Source organism: Delphinus delphis, chromosome 6, assembly GCF_949987515.2.
Source record: "Delphinus delphis chromosome 6, mDelDel1.2, whole genome shotgun sequence".
In the NCBI taxonomy this organism is placed as follows: domain Eukaryota; kingdom Metazoa; phylum Chordata; class Mammalia; order Artiodactyla; family Delphinidae; genus Delphinus; species Delphinus delphis.
In genome coordinates, this window is record NC_082688.1 from 2,557,056 (window position 1) to 2,571,791 (window position 14,736).

Consider the following 14,736-nt stretch of genomic DNA (forward strand, 5'->3'; position numbering starts at 1 on the left):
AGGCGCGGCCACTGGCGGGGTGGGGGCGGGGCCGGCGCGCTCGCCTGGCACCGCCCCCGCCCGACCCCCCCCACTTCCTGCCCGGCTGCCGCTCACAAAAGTTGCAGAGGGCGGGGGTTGCGGCGCGGCCGGAGCCCGGGGTCCGCCGACTTTTGCGAGGGGCACCAAGATTTTGAGGAAGCTCTGCGCCCGGGGCGCGCGACCTCGCCTGTGGAGTGATGGTCGGTCGTTGTTTCTGCGTCTCAGGAGGAGCTCAGGAGGTGGCCCCTGTCGCTCTGGGGGGCCTCCGCACGGTCCTTCGGGAAGGACAGACCCTGGAGGGGGCACCGACTGCGCGGAGTCGTCCCGCGCCCTCTCGGTCCACCAATTGGTCCCCACGGGAGAACTCGAGGCGGGAGGCACCCGGGCCGGGGACTCGCCCAGATCCCCTGCCTATCCTGTGCGCTGGCTAGGGACCCGCAGGAAGCCCCCCGACCTCGCACAAAGGCCGGGATTCGCCTGTTTTGAAACCCAGAGGCCTGCCACTCGCAGCTGCCCAGAGGGCAAATCCTGGCGTCCGAGATGGAAGATGTGACACAAGTTAAGTGGGAGAGAGGGAAAGAGATGCGGCCAGACCCGGCCCTGGGTAGCGCCCGCCGCCATGCTGGCTGCGGGGTCTACTGACCGAGCCTTGAACTCCTTCCTGGGCCACGCCCTCCGGGAGGGGGTGGGCAGTGTTCTCTGGCCTGTGACAGTGGGAGGGCTTCTAGAACATAAAGAGCCCATCTGGCGACGAAATGATACGGGTCCTGGCTCAGCTGTTAGGAGCCCTGGGCTCTCAGCCGGGTGACCCTAGGCAAGTCTGATCCCCCCTCTAAGACTGGCTCAGTCATGGGGTGAGCCTGGGGGTGACCAGTCTCTGAGCAGCCCCACACACTTGGGTTGAACCCTGGGGCAGCACCCGGCAGCCGCCCCTATGGCCCAGTTCCCCCCTTCCTTTGGCATTCCTGGGGCAGGAGCCAGAGCAGGGTGACACCCCTACCTCATTGCGAGCCCAGTGAGGGTCCCCTGAGCCCTCTGTTCTGGGCAGTGGCCTCTGCAGAGAGTCAGGCTGGCCCCTTCCCAAACTGAAGAGGAAGCATGGGGACCCAGGCAAGGTTCTGGCCCACAGAGAGGAGCGGAGGAGGGGCTGGGCTCCCAGGGCACACCCCAGACTCTGGCAGGAGTAAAATCAGGCCAAGTGACTGGTGAGCTCCAAGTTCCTGTCCAGGCATCCTTCCTCCGAGGAAACGGGTGCGGCACCTTCTTAAACACGGACAGGAAGGAGCCTGCCTCAGACGGGTGAGATCGAGCCTGCCTTGCCCGAGACTTTGTGGAGATGACCCCGCGGCAGCAGGCGGCTTCTTCTAGCATCACCCCAAGAAATCACAAAGCGGGGGACAGAGCCTGACTCCCGGCGCCTCCAGCCGCCCCCGGCCCCAGAACCTGCACAGGACCCCCCCCACCCTCTCTGTAGAATGGGGAGTGCCCCATCCCGTCAGAATCGCTGGTGAGGACTGAACAGAAGTAATCATCCAGGTGCTTTGCACAGTGCTTGGGGCAGAATGGGGCACACTATTCGTGTCCTCACTGTTCTTGGCCTTTTTGCCTGGACAGGGAACCAACCTAGAGGATGAGCCCGGGCTGGGACGCAGGCAGCCAGCCACCCTCCAGCCATCAGCACCGATGATCGTCTGCTGCCCCCTGGTGGGTGCAGAGGGCACTGTCACCACCTGGCTGCCCCTTGGCGGGACGCTGCCCAGCGGCAGGAAGATCAGGTTTGGCCTGGAGAATAGCCAAGTCAGGAGACGCAGGCCTCACTGCTGTGTGTTAGCCAATCGCAACACCTTCCTGACCCCCCAGTGTCCTACTGGGGACACTGGCCCACCTGTGTACCTCACAGGGTTGGGGGAGGCTCCGCAGGGTGGCTGGGTGTGAGTGAATGAATGACTGCATGAATGCAACCTGATAGGAACCCTCCTCCAAACACTTGGCGTGGGTGTCGTGAGCAGGTGCGGAGTCCACGTCTTCTCAGACTCAGAGCCGTTTGCCGGGACCGCCCACGGCACACCTCCAGGGGGACGCAATTCCCATCACATTCTATAGAGGTGGCACCCTGGAGAGGAGCCCGCAGGCCACAAGTGAACGGTACCCTCTGGGGGTTGCCTCTCAGCGTGGCCCACCTTTAGCGCCGTGAGTGAGAAAGGCCCACACGAAGCACTGGGACAGCCCGCAGGAGAGGCGGGAAGCTGGGCGTCCCAGTTCAGTGGCGTGGATGAAACCCTTGGGGCAGGAAGTCACCTACCCCAAAGTAAGGGAGGAGGGTCACGGGCCCCCGCTTACTGGGCCCCTCAGCCTCCCCCTGCGCCACCCTTGCCCCCTTCAGTCTGTCCTCTGCAGCCAGCAAGGCCCCAGTGAAACCTTGGTGAGGCCCTGTCACCCTCCTGCCCAGACGGGGGGCCCTTCGTGGCTTCCCCCTCACCAGAGATAAAATCAAATCTCATCGCTTGCAGGTCCCATGTGGTGCGTCCCCTCCCCGGATGACGTCATTCCCACAGCCCTCCGGCCACGCCCAGCGGCGCCCCCACCTCAGGGCCTTTTGCACCTGCCACCCCTCTGCCTGGGATTCTTGCCCAGATGGCCACATGGCTCACACCCTCACTTCCTCTGCTGACCCTCTCCCGCTATGAGACTCCTTCTCTGCAGTTTCCGCCACGGTGTCTGTTGCTCGGTCGCATCCCTCTAGATTGTCAGCTCTGTGGCAGCAGGGGCCATCTCTGTCCTGTCCCCAGTTCACTCCCAGCACTGCAAACTGGGCTCAGCCCCTGGTAGGTAGTCGAAAAAGAGTCGTTAAATGAAACACCAAATAAGGGCCTCCCTGGCAGGCCAGTGGTTAGGACTCCGAGCTCTCACTGTGGGGGACACGGGTTCAATCCCTGGTCCAGGAACTAAGATCCCGCGAGCCGCGTGGCGCCGCCGAAAGAAACAAAAATTCAAATGCGAAATAAATAAACCAACAGGTCAGCAAAGCACTGCAGCTACGACTTGAAAATCCAGTTCTCTGTGTTCGTAGAAGTCACAGAAATGGGTAAAACTGATACAAAGGTTTAAAAACTAGGCTGTGCCATCTGTTGATTTGTAGCATATCTCACCATTGTTATATGAATCTATAACGTTACACCCTGTGAGATTTGCACTGACTTAGCATATTATTCTAACTATTCACGACTAATAGCCACTCCCATTTCTTAAGTGCTGCGTGGCTCGCCTCAGGGCTTTGTATGTGTCGCCTGGCCTCCGTTAAGCCTCACGGTGAGAGTAAGAGTCATTGCCCTGGGCGGTTAAACACAGAAGCCGAGCAGGCTGGGAACTGCCCAGCATCACCCAGCGAGGTGCAAAGGAGCCTCCCCGGCACCTGCTCACGCACCCAAATCTCGCTGTTGCAAAGGGTTTCCATGCCTGGAACCGAGAGCTGTCGGTCGACATGCTGGTTTGGGTGGACAGGAGACCAAGGAGACGGGAAAATGCTGTGGTGTCTAGAACACGGAGATCCTGACTCAGCACGTAGATCCTGAATTCAACAGCCTTCAAAGGCCAGCACGCACACACCCACTGCAGAAGTGGCTGCGAGCACGGCCAGCAGCAGCAGAGCTGGCTGGGAAGGGGCTGATGGGGACGCAGCCTGTCTGCGTCTGAGCTGAAGGAGGACAGGGTGTGGAAGTGCCGCCACCGGCCTCGAGCTCCTGGAAGCCTGGTGGCTGCAGGGTCCCGGCGGGCCCCAAAGGAGGCCTTTGGAGGGAGGTCGGCCGACAGGCTGCGGCCGCTTCGTGGGAGCCGCCCCACTTCTGCCTCGCAGGGAATGACCGTCCAGCTCCAGGCCATGCGCGTTGCTGTTCTGTTGTTAGGAGATGGTCACGGAGCTTGAGGACCGGCCCCACGTTAGGCGTTGGGCAGAGGCAAGGTTGGAGCCCTCGTCTGAATCCTAAGTCTGTCTCCTGCGATGCCTCCTGCTGGGGACTTTGCTGCTTCTGGCTGGAGGCTTCTCTGCCCATCCAAACACCCCAGACCGGTCCTTTCCTCACAGGCCTCCTCTGATGACCAGGTTTCCCCCAGAATGCCAAGGGCTGCTGCGAGGTCTCGCTGCTTCCTCGCAACAGGGCCCTGATTCCATAGCCAGGGACTCAGGGACGTGCTGGGAGCTTCTCCTGCAAAGGCCCTCCCCCGAAGCTGCAGTCCACCCATCCCTCCCACATCGCTCTGTCCATCCCTCCTTTATCCTTCCACCCATCCCTCCATCCCTCCACCCGTCCAACCCACCCATCCCTCCTGCATCCCCCCCCCCAGAATGCATTTACTAAGCACAGGCCTTGTTCTTGGGGTAGGGGAAGTGAAAGTTTTGACTCTTCCCAACGTGACTGGGTGAAGGACTTATTCTCATGTCCAAACCGCGTGAACACACACATTTTGCAAATTCCATTTGTAGCTGCATCATGCCAGTTCAGCTGTCACGATTTCCTGGGAAACCATAGGTGTAGAAAAAGGCCTCTGGCCCGCCGTGGAGTCAGATTACACCCCACTGAACTGCTGGGTGTGGGCTTTTTACGTTTTGTTTGAAAAGGCAAAATGCAGACTTTTCACTGCTTGTGCTTCGACTTTCAAAATTAAGTCAAATGCCATGGTCCATGGATGGTACCCCTGACTGTGACCTCTGACCTCTCACCTCCAGTGGGGCTTGTCGTGGTACCTCCTACCCACCCTGGTTCCGGGCAGCTTCCCCGGAGTCCTGTTCGGGGCTTGGGTCTCTTCGAGAGGCGCCTGTGAGGTCAGGGTGCAGGGTTACTTAAGGCTCTAAGGAGGGGGGAGGGCCTCCAGGACTTAATTCATTTGTGGGCGTGAGGCTGAGAAGCCGGTATTTGGGGGCAGATCCCAGATTTCTGCAGGAGCCCCATCACTGTGACCCCAGCAGGCCACCTCAGCGAAGGTCAGAGGGGGGCGTCCAGCCTGGCCGAGGGAAGCCCCATGCGGCTGGTTGTACATTACGGGACCCAAGGGGTGGCCCGGGTGCCGCTGCCGTTGAAGGTGGTCCTGGGCCGGCTCAGCCTTGACATTGGCTGCCAGGAGCTCGGGCTGTCATTGAAAGGAGGAAGCACACCGTGGTATTCAGAACACAGAGCCGTGGAGAGCCCTGGTCAGGGCAGGTCTGCCCCTGCCCTTCCTGGTGTTCAATACGGCCCTTGACCTGGGCAGGAGGGAGCCCTCCTGGGGCAGTAAGTCAGCACCGTCAAGGGAGTGTGACCCTGCTAGACCCTGCTTCTGCACCCCAGCACGAGTGCTCTGAATCCTAGAATGTGCCCATCACCCCAAAAAGACACCCCATGCCCCACAGCTGCCATTCCAACACCCTGCCCACGCCAGAGCTGGTAACCGCTAATCTACTTTCAGTGTCCATGGCTTTGCCTGTCCTGGACATTTCATATCAATGGAATCATGTAATGCATGGCCTTCTTTCACTCAGCATAATCCCAAGGTTCACTCGTGTCTATCAGTGAGTACTATATTCCTTTTTATGGCTGAAGGATAGCTCCTTGTAGGTGGAATCCATTTTAATAATTCATTTTATTTGAATCCACTATATCTCATGTAACCAACCTGAAAACTTATTAATGATACATTTTGCAGTTTACTTTTCATGCTAAAGTCTTCAAAATCCAGTGTGTATTTTACACCCCCAGCACATTTCAGCAGGAGCACTAAACTGTCATCAGAAACGTTTGATCTGTATTTAAAGTTCAGAAAATGTATCCTTGAAAAAATACATTCATGTACCCAAGTTGTTTCAAATATACTTGAAAGTTTGCCAAAAACTGAATTGGGTATCCGATTTTACGTGAATTAAAATTAAATGCAATTAAAAGTTTGGCTCCTCTGTCAGACGAACCGCATTCAAGACTTCAGAAGCCACACGTGGCTCGTGGCTGCAGTCACGCTGGGCAGCGTGGGGTCTGTCTGAAGCCTGGCCCCGCTCCCCGAGGTGTGACATTGCAGAAAGCACACGTCCTCTTGTCTTCTCACCTGTGAATTCATGAGACCTGCCTCCCCACGGCGGGGGTTCCCTGGGATCGTGGATGGAAAGGATTTAGCACTGGGGCCGGCATTCACTGCATCAATGAAAGCAAAGACGTTACGATGGAGGTTCTTCTCCATCACGCCAGGATCAGGCACGTTTTGCCTATTCCAGGAAACTAACAAAAGCACGCTCCCCCAGCGTGCATGCTGGGAGCTGAGGAGAGCAGCTGTGCATCACACTTCCCCAAGGCTTGGAGGTGTCCTTCTAGTCTCTCTCCCCCACCTGACCCCCACAGACACCCCACCCCTTGCAGGAGCGACCCTTCTAACCCACAAAGCTGGTCGTGCTGCCTTCTGCTCAACGCTCACCCCCTGTCCACACAGTGGACACTCAAACACCCATGTGCACAGCAACATACTCACAACAGCTGAAGGTGGACACAGCCCGTGTCCATCCACGGATGATGGAGAAACCAAATGTGGTCCATCCCTAGAATGGAACGTTACTCAGCCATAAAAAGGAATGAGATTCTCACACCTGCTACAGCATGGATGGACTCCTATCTAAACCCTTATGCTGAGTGAAAAAGGGGTTATAAGTTATATGACTCCATTTATATGAAATGTCCAGAATCAGTATATCTGTAGTAAGAGAAAACAGAAAAGCAGCTGCTAGGGGCTGGGGGAGGGGATGGGGCGTTACCGTCTACCGGGAAGAGTTTCCGTTTGGGAAGATGAAAACGTCCTGGAGATGATGGTAGTGACGGCGGCACAGCGATGTGCACGTACTTTATGCCCCTGAACGGTGCCCTTAAACGTGGTTTAAAGGACCAAGTCCACGTTGTGTATTTTGCCACATACACAGAAAGGAATGAGCACTGGAACGCGCCACGACATGGACGCAGCTAGAGAACGTTACGCTAACTGCGAGGAGCCAGACACAAAACGCCATACGTTATGGGACCCACTTGTATGAAATGTCTGGAATAGGCAAATCTAGAGGCTCAAAATAGATTAGTGGTTGCCTAGGGCTGGGGGCACGTGGGCAAACGGGGTGTGACTGCTGATGGCGACAGGGTTTCTTTATTTTTATTTTTGGGGGCCGCGCCGCGCCACGCAGCATGTGGGATCTTAGTTCCCCGGCAGGGATCGAACCCACGCTCTCTGCAATGAAAGCACGGAGTCTTAGACACTGGACCGCCAGGGAAGCCCCGGACAGGGTCTCCTCAGATGAAAATGTTTTCAAACAGACTCTGGTGATGGTTGCGCAGCTGTGAATAAACTAAAAGCCATCAGATTGTGTGCTTTAAATGGGTAGATTTTATACAATTATGTCTCAACGTAAAAAACAAACCAGGGCTTCCCTGGCGGCGCAGTGGTTGAGAGTCTGCCTGCCGATGCAGGGGACACCGGTTCGTGCCCCGGTCCGGGAATATCCCACATGCCGCGGAGCGGCTGGGCCGTGAGCTACAGCCGCTGGGCCTGCGCGTCCAGAGCCTGTGCTCTGCAACGGGAGAGGCCACGACAGTGAGAGGCCCGCGTACTGCAAAAAAAAAAAAAAAAAAAAAAAAGCCCTTGGCTCCCACAGCCCTCTGAGCACAGCCTCCTAGGCATGATTTTGGAGTCGCCTGCGCCCCATCACAGTCCCCTCAGTCTAACCCGTGCCACTTCCTAACCTCCACCCCTTACCCCATCTTCATCCTTCATGTACCTGCAATTCTGAACTGCCTGCTCCTTAACTAGAGCTGGCTCCAGCCACGGGCTCACAGGAGCCTGGTCCACTCAGAAAATGTGTGTGTTTCCTACAACCCATCTCAGCCATCTCTTCCTTCAGGGACCATCTCCTGCCTTCTCAGTGTCCCTCAGTGTTTTGCTTGGAGACATCTGCTGGGAGTGGGATGGACGGTGGCCTCCTCTGGGCCCAGCCTGTGGTCTCACCTCCCTGTGTCCTGCCTGCATCCAACACAGTGCCTGGCATGAATTCATTCCTTCATCCACCCATCCACCCATCCTTCCACCCATCCACCCACCCATCCATCCATCCATCCACCCATCCATCCATCCATCCATCCACCCATCCACCCATCCTTCCATCCATCCACCCACCCATCCATCCATCCATCCATTCATCCATCCATTTTTCCACCCATCCATTCCATTCATCCACCCATCCACCCACCCATCCACCCGTCCATCCATCCACCCACCCATCCATCCATCCACCCACCCATCCATCCGTCTATCCATCCATCCATCCACCCATCCACCCATCCATCCATCCACCTATCCACCCAATCATCCAACCATCCATCCATCCACCCATCCATCCATCCATCCATCCATCCACCCATCCTTCCATCCATCCACCCACACATCCATCCATCCATCCATTCATCCATCCATTTTTCCACCCATCCATTCCATTCATCCACCCATCCACCCACCCATCCACCCATCCATCCATCCACCCACCCATCCATCCATCCACCCACCCATCCATCCATCCACCCACCCATCCATCCGTCTATCCATCCATCCATCCACCCGTCCACCCATTCATCCATCCATCCATCTATCTACCCATCCATCTACCCATCCAACCATCCAACCCCCAACCACTCACCCAACCATTCCCCCCACATCCAACCAGAAAACACTTCTGAGTACCCGCCCTGCACAAAGCTTGCCCCTTGGTGGGGAAATGAAGCTGGCCCAGGATTATCACAGTCAAGACAGAGGTCTCAGGTGGGGGCTACAGAGGCTGCACCAAGGCCTCCTGCCTCCCAGGGATGTCCCACGGGTCCCAGAGGTCAACGTGTTGTTTGTCTGAGCAGAGCTCAGTCCCCCCACTGACATAGTGAGCCCCCATCCACCCCCAACACACACTCCCATGCTTCATCCTGATGTAATGTGGTGATGCCGCTACCCCAGTAGAGGTCCCTGTGACTGAGTGATCCTGCAGGCCCCCCAAGTGGGCTCAGCACTTGGGGGACCTGCAGGATCAGGAGGGGCTTCCCTACGAGGGGCCTTTGCAGGTTTCTTGGCTCCAACTAGTGGGAGAAGATTATGGCCCAACCCTGCAGCCAGAAGGCCAGGCTCAGTAGGAGGTGCCCCTCACAGACCCCACCCTGGGCACACGGCAGAGCTGGGGCGGGAGAGGGCCATAGAGGGACCTCCTGAGACTTGAAGCCCCTAGGGAGAACCCCGAGGTCTCACCTCTCTAGCGTTTCTCATGTGCTTGAGCTGGAGGGCTAGGAGGCTCCCTCAGAGAGAAAGGCCACGAGGGAGGCCTCCCGAGTTCCATGCAGCCACTCTGTGCCCTTTGGCAAAAGCGATATATGTGTCTGAGACTCAGTCTCCTCGTCTGTGAAGTGGGTACGACGGTGAACCCAGGGCAGAGGCTGCGCTGCTTGAGTCAATGAGATCGATGCGCACACAGCACTCAGGACAGGCCTGACCCTGCGCCGGCTCGCGGTCAAAGGCAGTCCCAGCTCGTGTGTTTTCCCAGCCAGTAGCTTCATGCCTCACTTGCTTTGACTCAGGAAGTCAGGGCTTCCCTCCAGTGACGGGCCTCCACTTCCCTGAATTGTCCCAATGCCCAGAACGCAGCCCACCTGGGGATCCCAGTGCCTCTGCCACACGGGGCGGGGGGTGCTATGGGGTGCCCTCCCCAGCCCCCCGCCAGGTACCAGCCCCTGCAGGACACAGGCCATTTCTACCACCTGGACCTTGGCTCAGAGCGTGGCCCAGCTGGCCTCGTCCTCCCATGCCCCGCTGTCCCCGATGTTGCCCTGCTCGCACTCTCAGCCACTGCCGCCTGAACAAGGGTCCGTCCCTGGGTACCGGCATGTCCCCCAGGACAGAGCGCTGCCATCTCACACTGTAACTTGAGTCTCACCAGGCACCTGGTTATGGTGTTCCGCTCACCCACCTTCTCTCCTGCCTTTGGCCCTAGATCTCCTTTCCACCATCCCTCCAGGGTCCAGATGCAGGTCAAAGTTCTCAAGGTCCACCCTGCCTCGGCAGCCTGTGACGTCATGAACCCCCCTCACCTTGGCTTCCAGGGGCCACACGTTGATTTTCTTTGCAGTTGCCGGCGTGACAGGTCTTTGCCAATAGATGCCATGCCCGGCCTGGCTGTGCTCTGCTCTTCCTGTCGCCCTGGCCAGAGAGGGGCCAGTAGGACCCCCAAGCCGGGGTCCAGAAATGGCCCGATGACTTCCTAGCCACCCCCCCTGCCTTTCCTTCCAGGCAAAACAGACCCTGCTGTTCCCCTGAAGCCCAGATCCTTCCTGCTCCCCGACCCCCACTCCCAACCCTGGGTGTGTGGAGGGGCCCCAGGAAGCAGACCCGAGCCGCTGTTATGGACTGGCTGGCCTCAGGCAGCTAGCGGCAGGAACCCCACTGCCAATGGAGAGCGGAGTACGGAGAGTGCCTGGTACGGGGCAGTGATTGTTAGAACTTTCCTCAGTGGTGAACTGGGGCGGGATGCCTACACAACAGAAGGTACTGGATCGCAGTACCTCAGACGTCTGAATGGTGAGGGGAGAGTAATTAGTGGAACCTCGGAAACATCGGCTGTCACAGGCACAGCTGTGAGTGCATCGGAGAAAGTCAGCAAACGGCTGAGTGATTAATCGCCCACTGGAGGCAAAGTGTGTAAGCTGGAGCAGCACATAAAAGGACGTGGCGGGCTTCCCTGGTGGCGCAGCGGTTGGGAGTCTGCCTGCCGATGCAGGGGACGCGGGTTCGTGCCCCGGTCCGGGAGGATCCCACATGCCGCGGAGCGGCTGGGCCCGTGAGCCATGGCCGCCGAGCCTGCGCGTCCGGAGCCTGTGCTCCGCAACGGAAGAGGCCACGGCGGTGAGAGGCCCGCGTACCGCAAAACAAAACAAAACAAAAAAAAGGACATGGTATAAGGGGACATTATCCCCCAGAGCTGCAAGGCAGGAAAAGCGGTGAAGCTCCCGGGAAGGCTCCAGCCAGCAAGTGTCCTGGACCAGGATCACGGCCCTGATGCAGAGGCAGTGCCACGAGATGGAGGGATGGGGACACCTGAGTCAGCTCACGGGGAGCTCGTCTACCCATGCTCCCTCCGGAGCCTCTGGGCAACACTTGAGCAAGTATGAGAACCACCGTTCTAGGGGGACACGCCCTGTAAAGCTTCTGTGACAGAGACATCAGAAGAAAATACTGCCTTTAGGGAGAAGTCAATCATCCTGTCCTGAATCGGTTAGAATCCCGGTCGCTGCAGAATCGGCCTGCTCCCGGAAAACCTTCAGATCTCTGAGGCTGGCCCAGAGGTGGCTCGTAGGGGATCCTGGCGTTGCAGTATTCATTCTGAATGATCATGCGGTCCTCTTCTGCCCATGCAGAGTGGCCATTCCCCCCTTAAAGGCTAGCCATCGCCCAGCCTGAAAACCGCCCGGCCTCTGCCTCCTGAGATATCACCCCTCCGCTTCCGGCCGACGGCATCCTTGGCTATCAGTCTGCATCTGGGACTAAAATGGAGGAATCTTAGCTTTTCATTCTCTTTTTTGACGAGCCATTTAAAAAGTATCCCACACCGTAGCCATTCGCTTCTTTTTCGGGCACCATTCCATGGTCCTCCAGAGCCTTCCCCTGGGCCTGTCACTTCAGGGTACCACAGGAAACGGTCTACTCAGCCGTGCGGCCCCTTCTGTCCCATCTCCTAAGAAAGCTGTGTTTTCACCGCTTTTAGCCACAGCCTGGCCAAATAACCAATCCTAGATTCCCTCCATCTTCCCTGCACCCGTTTCCGTGTTAGGGTTTGCAGTGGGTTGAATGGGGGGCCCCAGGAAGGGCTGTCACATCGAACCCCTGAAATCTGTGAATTGTGACCTTATTTGGAAAACAGATTTTTGCAGCTGTAATGAGCTATCTTGAGATGAGATCATCCCGGATTAGCTAAATCCAATGACAAGTGTCCTTATTAGAGGTACCCAGCGGAGAGACACAGGAAGAAGCGGACGGGGGCGGGGGGGACGACGCGGGGGGGCGCAGTCACAAACCACGCAAGCCAGCATGCCGGCGGCCACCAGGAGCTCGCAGAGAGGCCTGGGACGCACTCTCTCCCCAGAGCTTCTAGACCGAAGGGGCCCGCCGACAACTTGATTTCCTACTGGCCAGGCATAGAAAATCCTGAGACTCAAACACAATCAGGCCATTCACTGAAAGACATCACATCCATTCAAATTCATGATGTCATATTGATAATATTTTTTTAAATCCCTGACTTAAAAAAAATCCTTTTGGTGAGACTTCCCTGGTGGCGCAGTAGTTAAGAATCCGCCTGCCAATGCAGGGGACACGGGTTCGAGCCCTGGTCCAGCAAGATCCCACATGCCTCAGAGCAACTAAGCCCGTGTGCCACAACTACTGAGCCTGCGCTCTAGAGCCCACGCACCACAACTACTGAGCCCGCGTGCTGCAACTACTGAAGCCCACGCACCTAGAGCCCGTGCTCCGCAACAAGAGAAGCCACCGCAATGAGAAGCCCGCGCACCACGACCAAGAGTAGCCCCCGCTCGCCGCAACTAGAGAAAGCCCGCGCACAGCAACGAAGACCCAACACAGCCAAAAATAAAAATAAATTAATAAATTTTATTTAAAAAAAAACCCTTTGGAAGTTGATAGAGCACTGACACATTATTCTGAAAACTGATAGGTAAAGAAAGAATGAAGTATTTATTCTGCCTTTCCTGTATGAACTGTATTTCAGGGTAACCCAAGAGTTGATGAGGCAGCCCCAGCCCTGATTCTTCGCCCCGGCAGCAGCAATTTTGCAGGGCCAGCCTCCGGCCTCGGGACAGCACCACCAGCCCCTCCTCACCCATCTGGGTCCGGGTCCGGGTCTGGGCCCAGGAGGCCGCTCCTCCAGAACCAGCACCGCCCCCTCCACAGAGCTCCCCGCGGCCGCCTCTGAGCTCTGTTCCCTCAGTCCTTAGCCGGGGGCAGGATGGGGGGAGGGTCGCTTCCAGCAGTTGCTGCCTTCCCCATGCTTAGAGTTCAATGCGTTCAGTGATCTGGTTGACGGCTTTACACTATCAACGCTTCTTTATGCTTTTAATTTTATTTATGTATTTATTTTATTTTTGGGCTGCGCCGCGTGGCTAGTGAGATCTTAGTTTCCCAACCAGGGACTGAACCCGCGCCCTCGGCAGTGAAAGGGTGGAGTCCTAACCACTGTACCGCCAGGGACGTCCCCAGCAATTTTTTATTTTAAAGTTTCTTTATTCAAAGAACTGGCGTGGTTTCTGTTTCCTTGTGGGACCTTGACGGATACCTGAATTGGTACCAGGCAGGGTCTCAGGAAGCCGACTTTCAAATGTGGAGTTTGGGGAGTGGGTTGGTCACGGGCTTGAGCTTGGACGGGGCAACGAGCTCCTCACGATTGAGAAGTGGGATTCTGGTGACCCCAGGCCAGCCGTGGCATCGCCATTAAGCAAACTACTCCCTGCGGTGATGCTGGTGGACAGAGAAGGTGTCTCAGGGGCACCGATACCCTTGACCGTATGACAGCAGTGGTGGCCCCAGGACTGTGGTGTGGGATGGCTGTTTCTGAGCCCTAGGAAACAGGCTTTCACAAAGAAAGGAAATCTCAGGACTTTGAAGCCTCAGCTCAGGTCATGGTCAAGAAAACCATGGAGTCTCCACAACAGTCCTAAAGGAATTTATTTCTTGCAGCCACCAGGCCAGTATCGCTGAATTTCAGACACCAAATTGCATTCCGTGGGTTGCAGAATGACAACACGTGTTGAGTCCCCAGCCTCGCCAGGTCTGTCTTGTGAGCGTGTGACATTGGCTGGGAAGGCGTGGGACCCTGAAACTTGGAAAGGGACATCTGGTTAGACTCAGAGGAAACTGAGAAGCTCCAATCCCCCCGCCACTCTGAGCCTGTCTTGCCAGGGGACATGACTCGAAAGCACTGTAATAACCTCACCTGGGGAAACTGTCTTAGAAGGAAATGATGTTTCTCCTCAAAACCCACCCCGGACACCCTTGTTGCACTAGATCCATAGCTAGGTTCAGATCTCAGCACGCTCCAGGGTCAAGTACCAAGACCGATCCAAGAGGAAATAGCTTCTACACTAAAAGAACGGAAAGATTTCTCACATAGAGATTGGCAGAAACCAGAACAATCTGTGTGGGGATGGATTCCGAGAGCGTTAGACCAAGGAAGACAGAACATAACCCTGGATCGGGCCATGTGTACTCATAAGCGCGTCCTTATCGGCGATTCTGGATTTAATTGTGTAGCTCTTGCAGCTTGAAGTGAAATGGACAGAAATTGGACTGTGGACTGTGTTTAATGAGATTGAAATGCCAGAACTTCACTGGTGTGAAACAGAAGGAATCAGAAGGCTTGGGGACAGAGGAATGCCACCTGCCCACCTCCCCTCCCCCACCGACTATATCTCCCCAGAGGTCCCAGGGAACACTCCCTCTGCTAAGGCACTGAGGACTGCATTGGTGAGGGGCAGCTGAGCTAGCCATGTCCTACAGCCATGTCCTACAGTCCTACACATTCCCACCACGTGATGGTGGGAATCCCTGGGCTCCCTGATTTCAGAGATCCTGGGGTCCCAGAGTGGCACAGACTAAGTGGCAGCATTAATTCCCAAAGCCAAG

At 56.7% G+C, this 14,736-nt stretch overlaps 1 protein-coding gene and 1 long non-coding RNA gene across 4 annotated transcripts in view; one reads left to right on the forward strand and one right to left on the reverse strand.

Annotated features, from left to right (window-relative positions):
• Positions 1-110: 110 nt before the first annotated feature.
• On the forward strand, positions 111-3,111 carry LOC132426957 (uncharacterized). Its single transcript, XR_009519785.1, has 4 exons — positions 111-1,528; positions 1,636-1,796; positions 2,031-2,211; positions 2,532-3,111. It is a non-coding gene; the product is annotated as an uncharacterized lncRNA (long non-coding RNA).
• A 10,653-nt stretch (positions 3,112-13,764) lies between these two features.
• Positions 13,765-14,736, reverse strand: part of BRD3 (bromodomain containing 3) — a 46,100-nt gene continuing 45,128 nt past the window's right edge. For all 3 annotated transcript variants that reach the window (XM_069540737.1, XM_060013843.1, XM_060013842.1), the window contains exon 12: positions 13,765-13,933. In XM_069540737.1, coding sequence (XP_069396838.1) covers positions 13,779-13,933 — 155 coding nt within the window. In that variant the 3' untranslated portion in view covers positions 13,765-13,778. The remainder of the gene's footprint in view (positions 13,934-14,736) is intronic.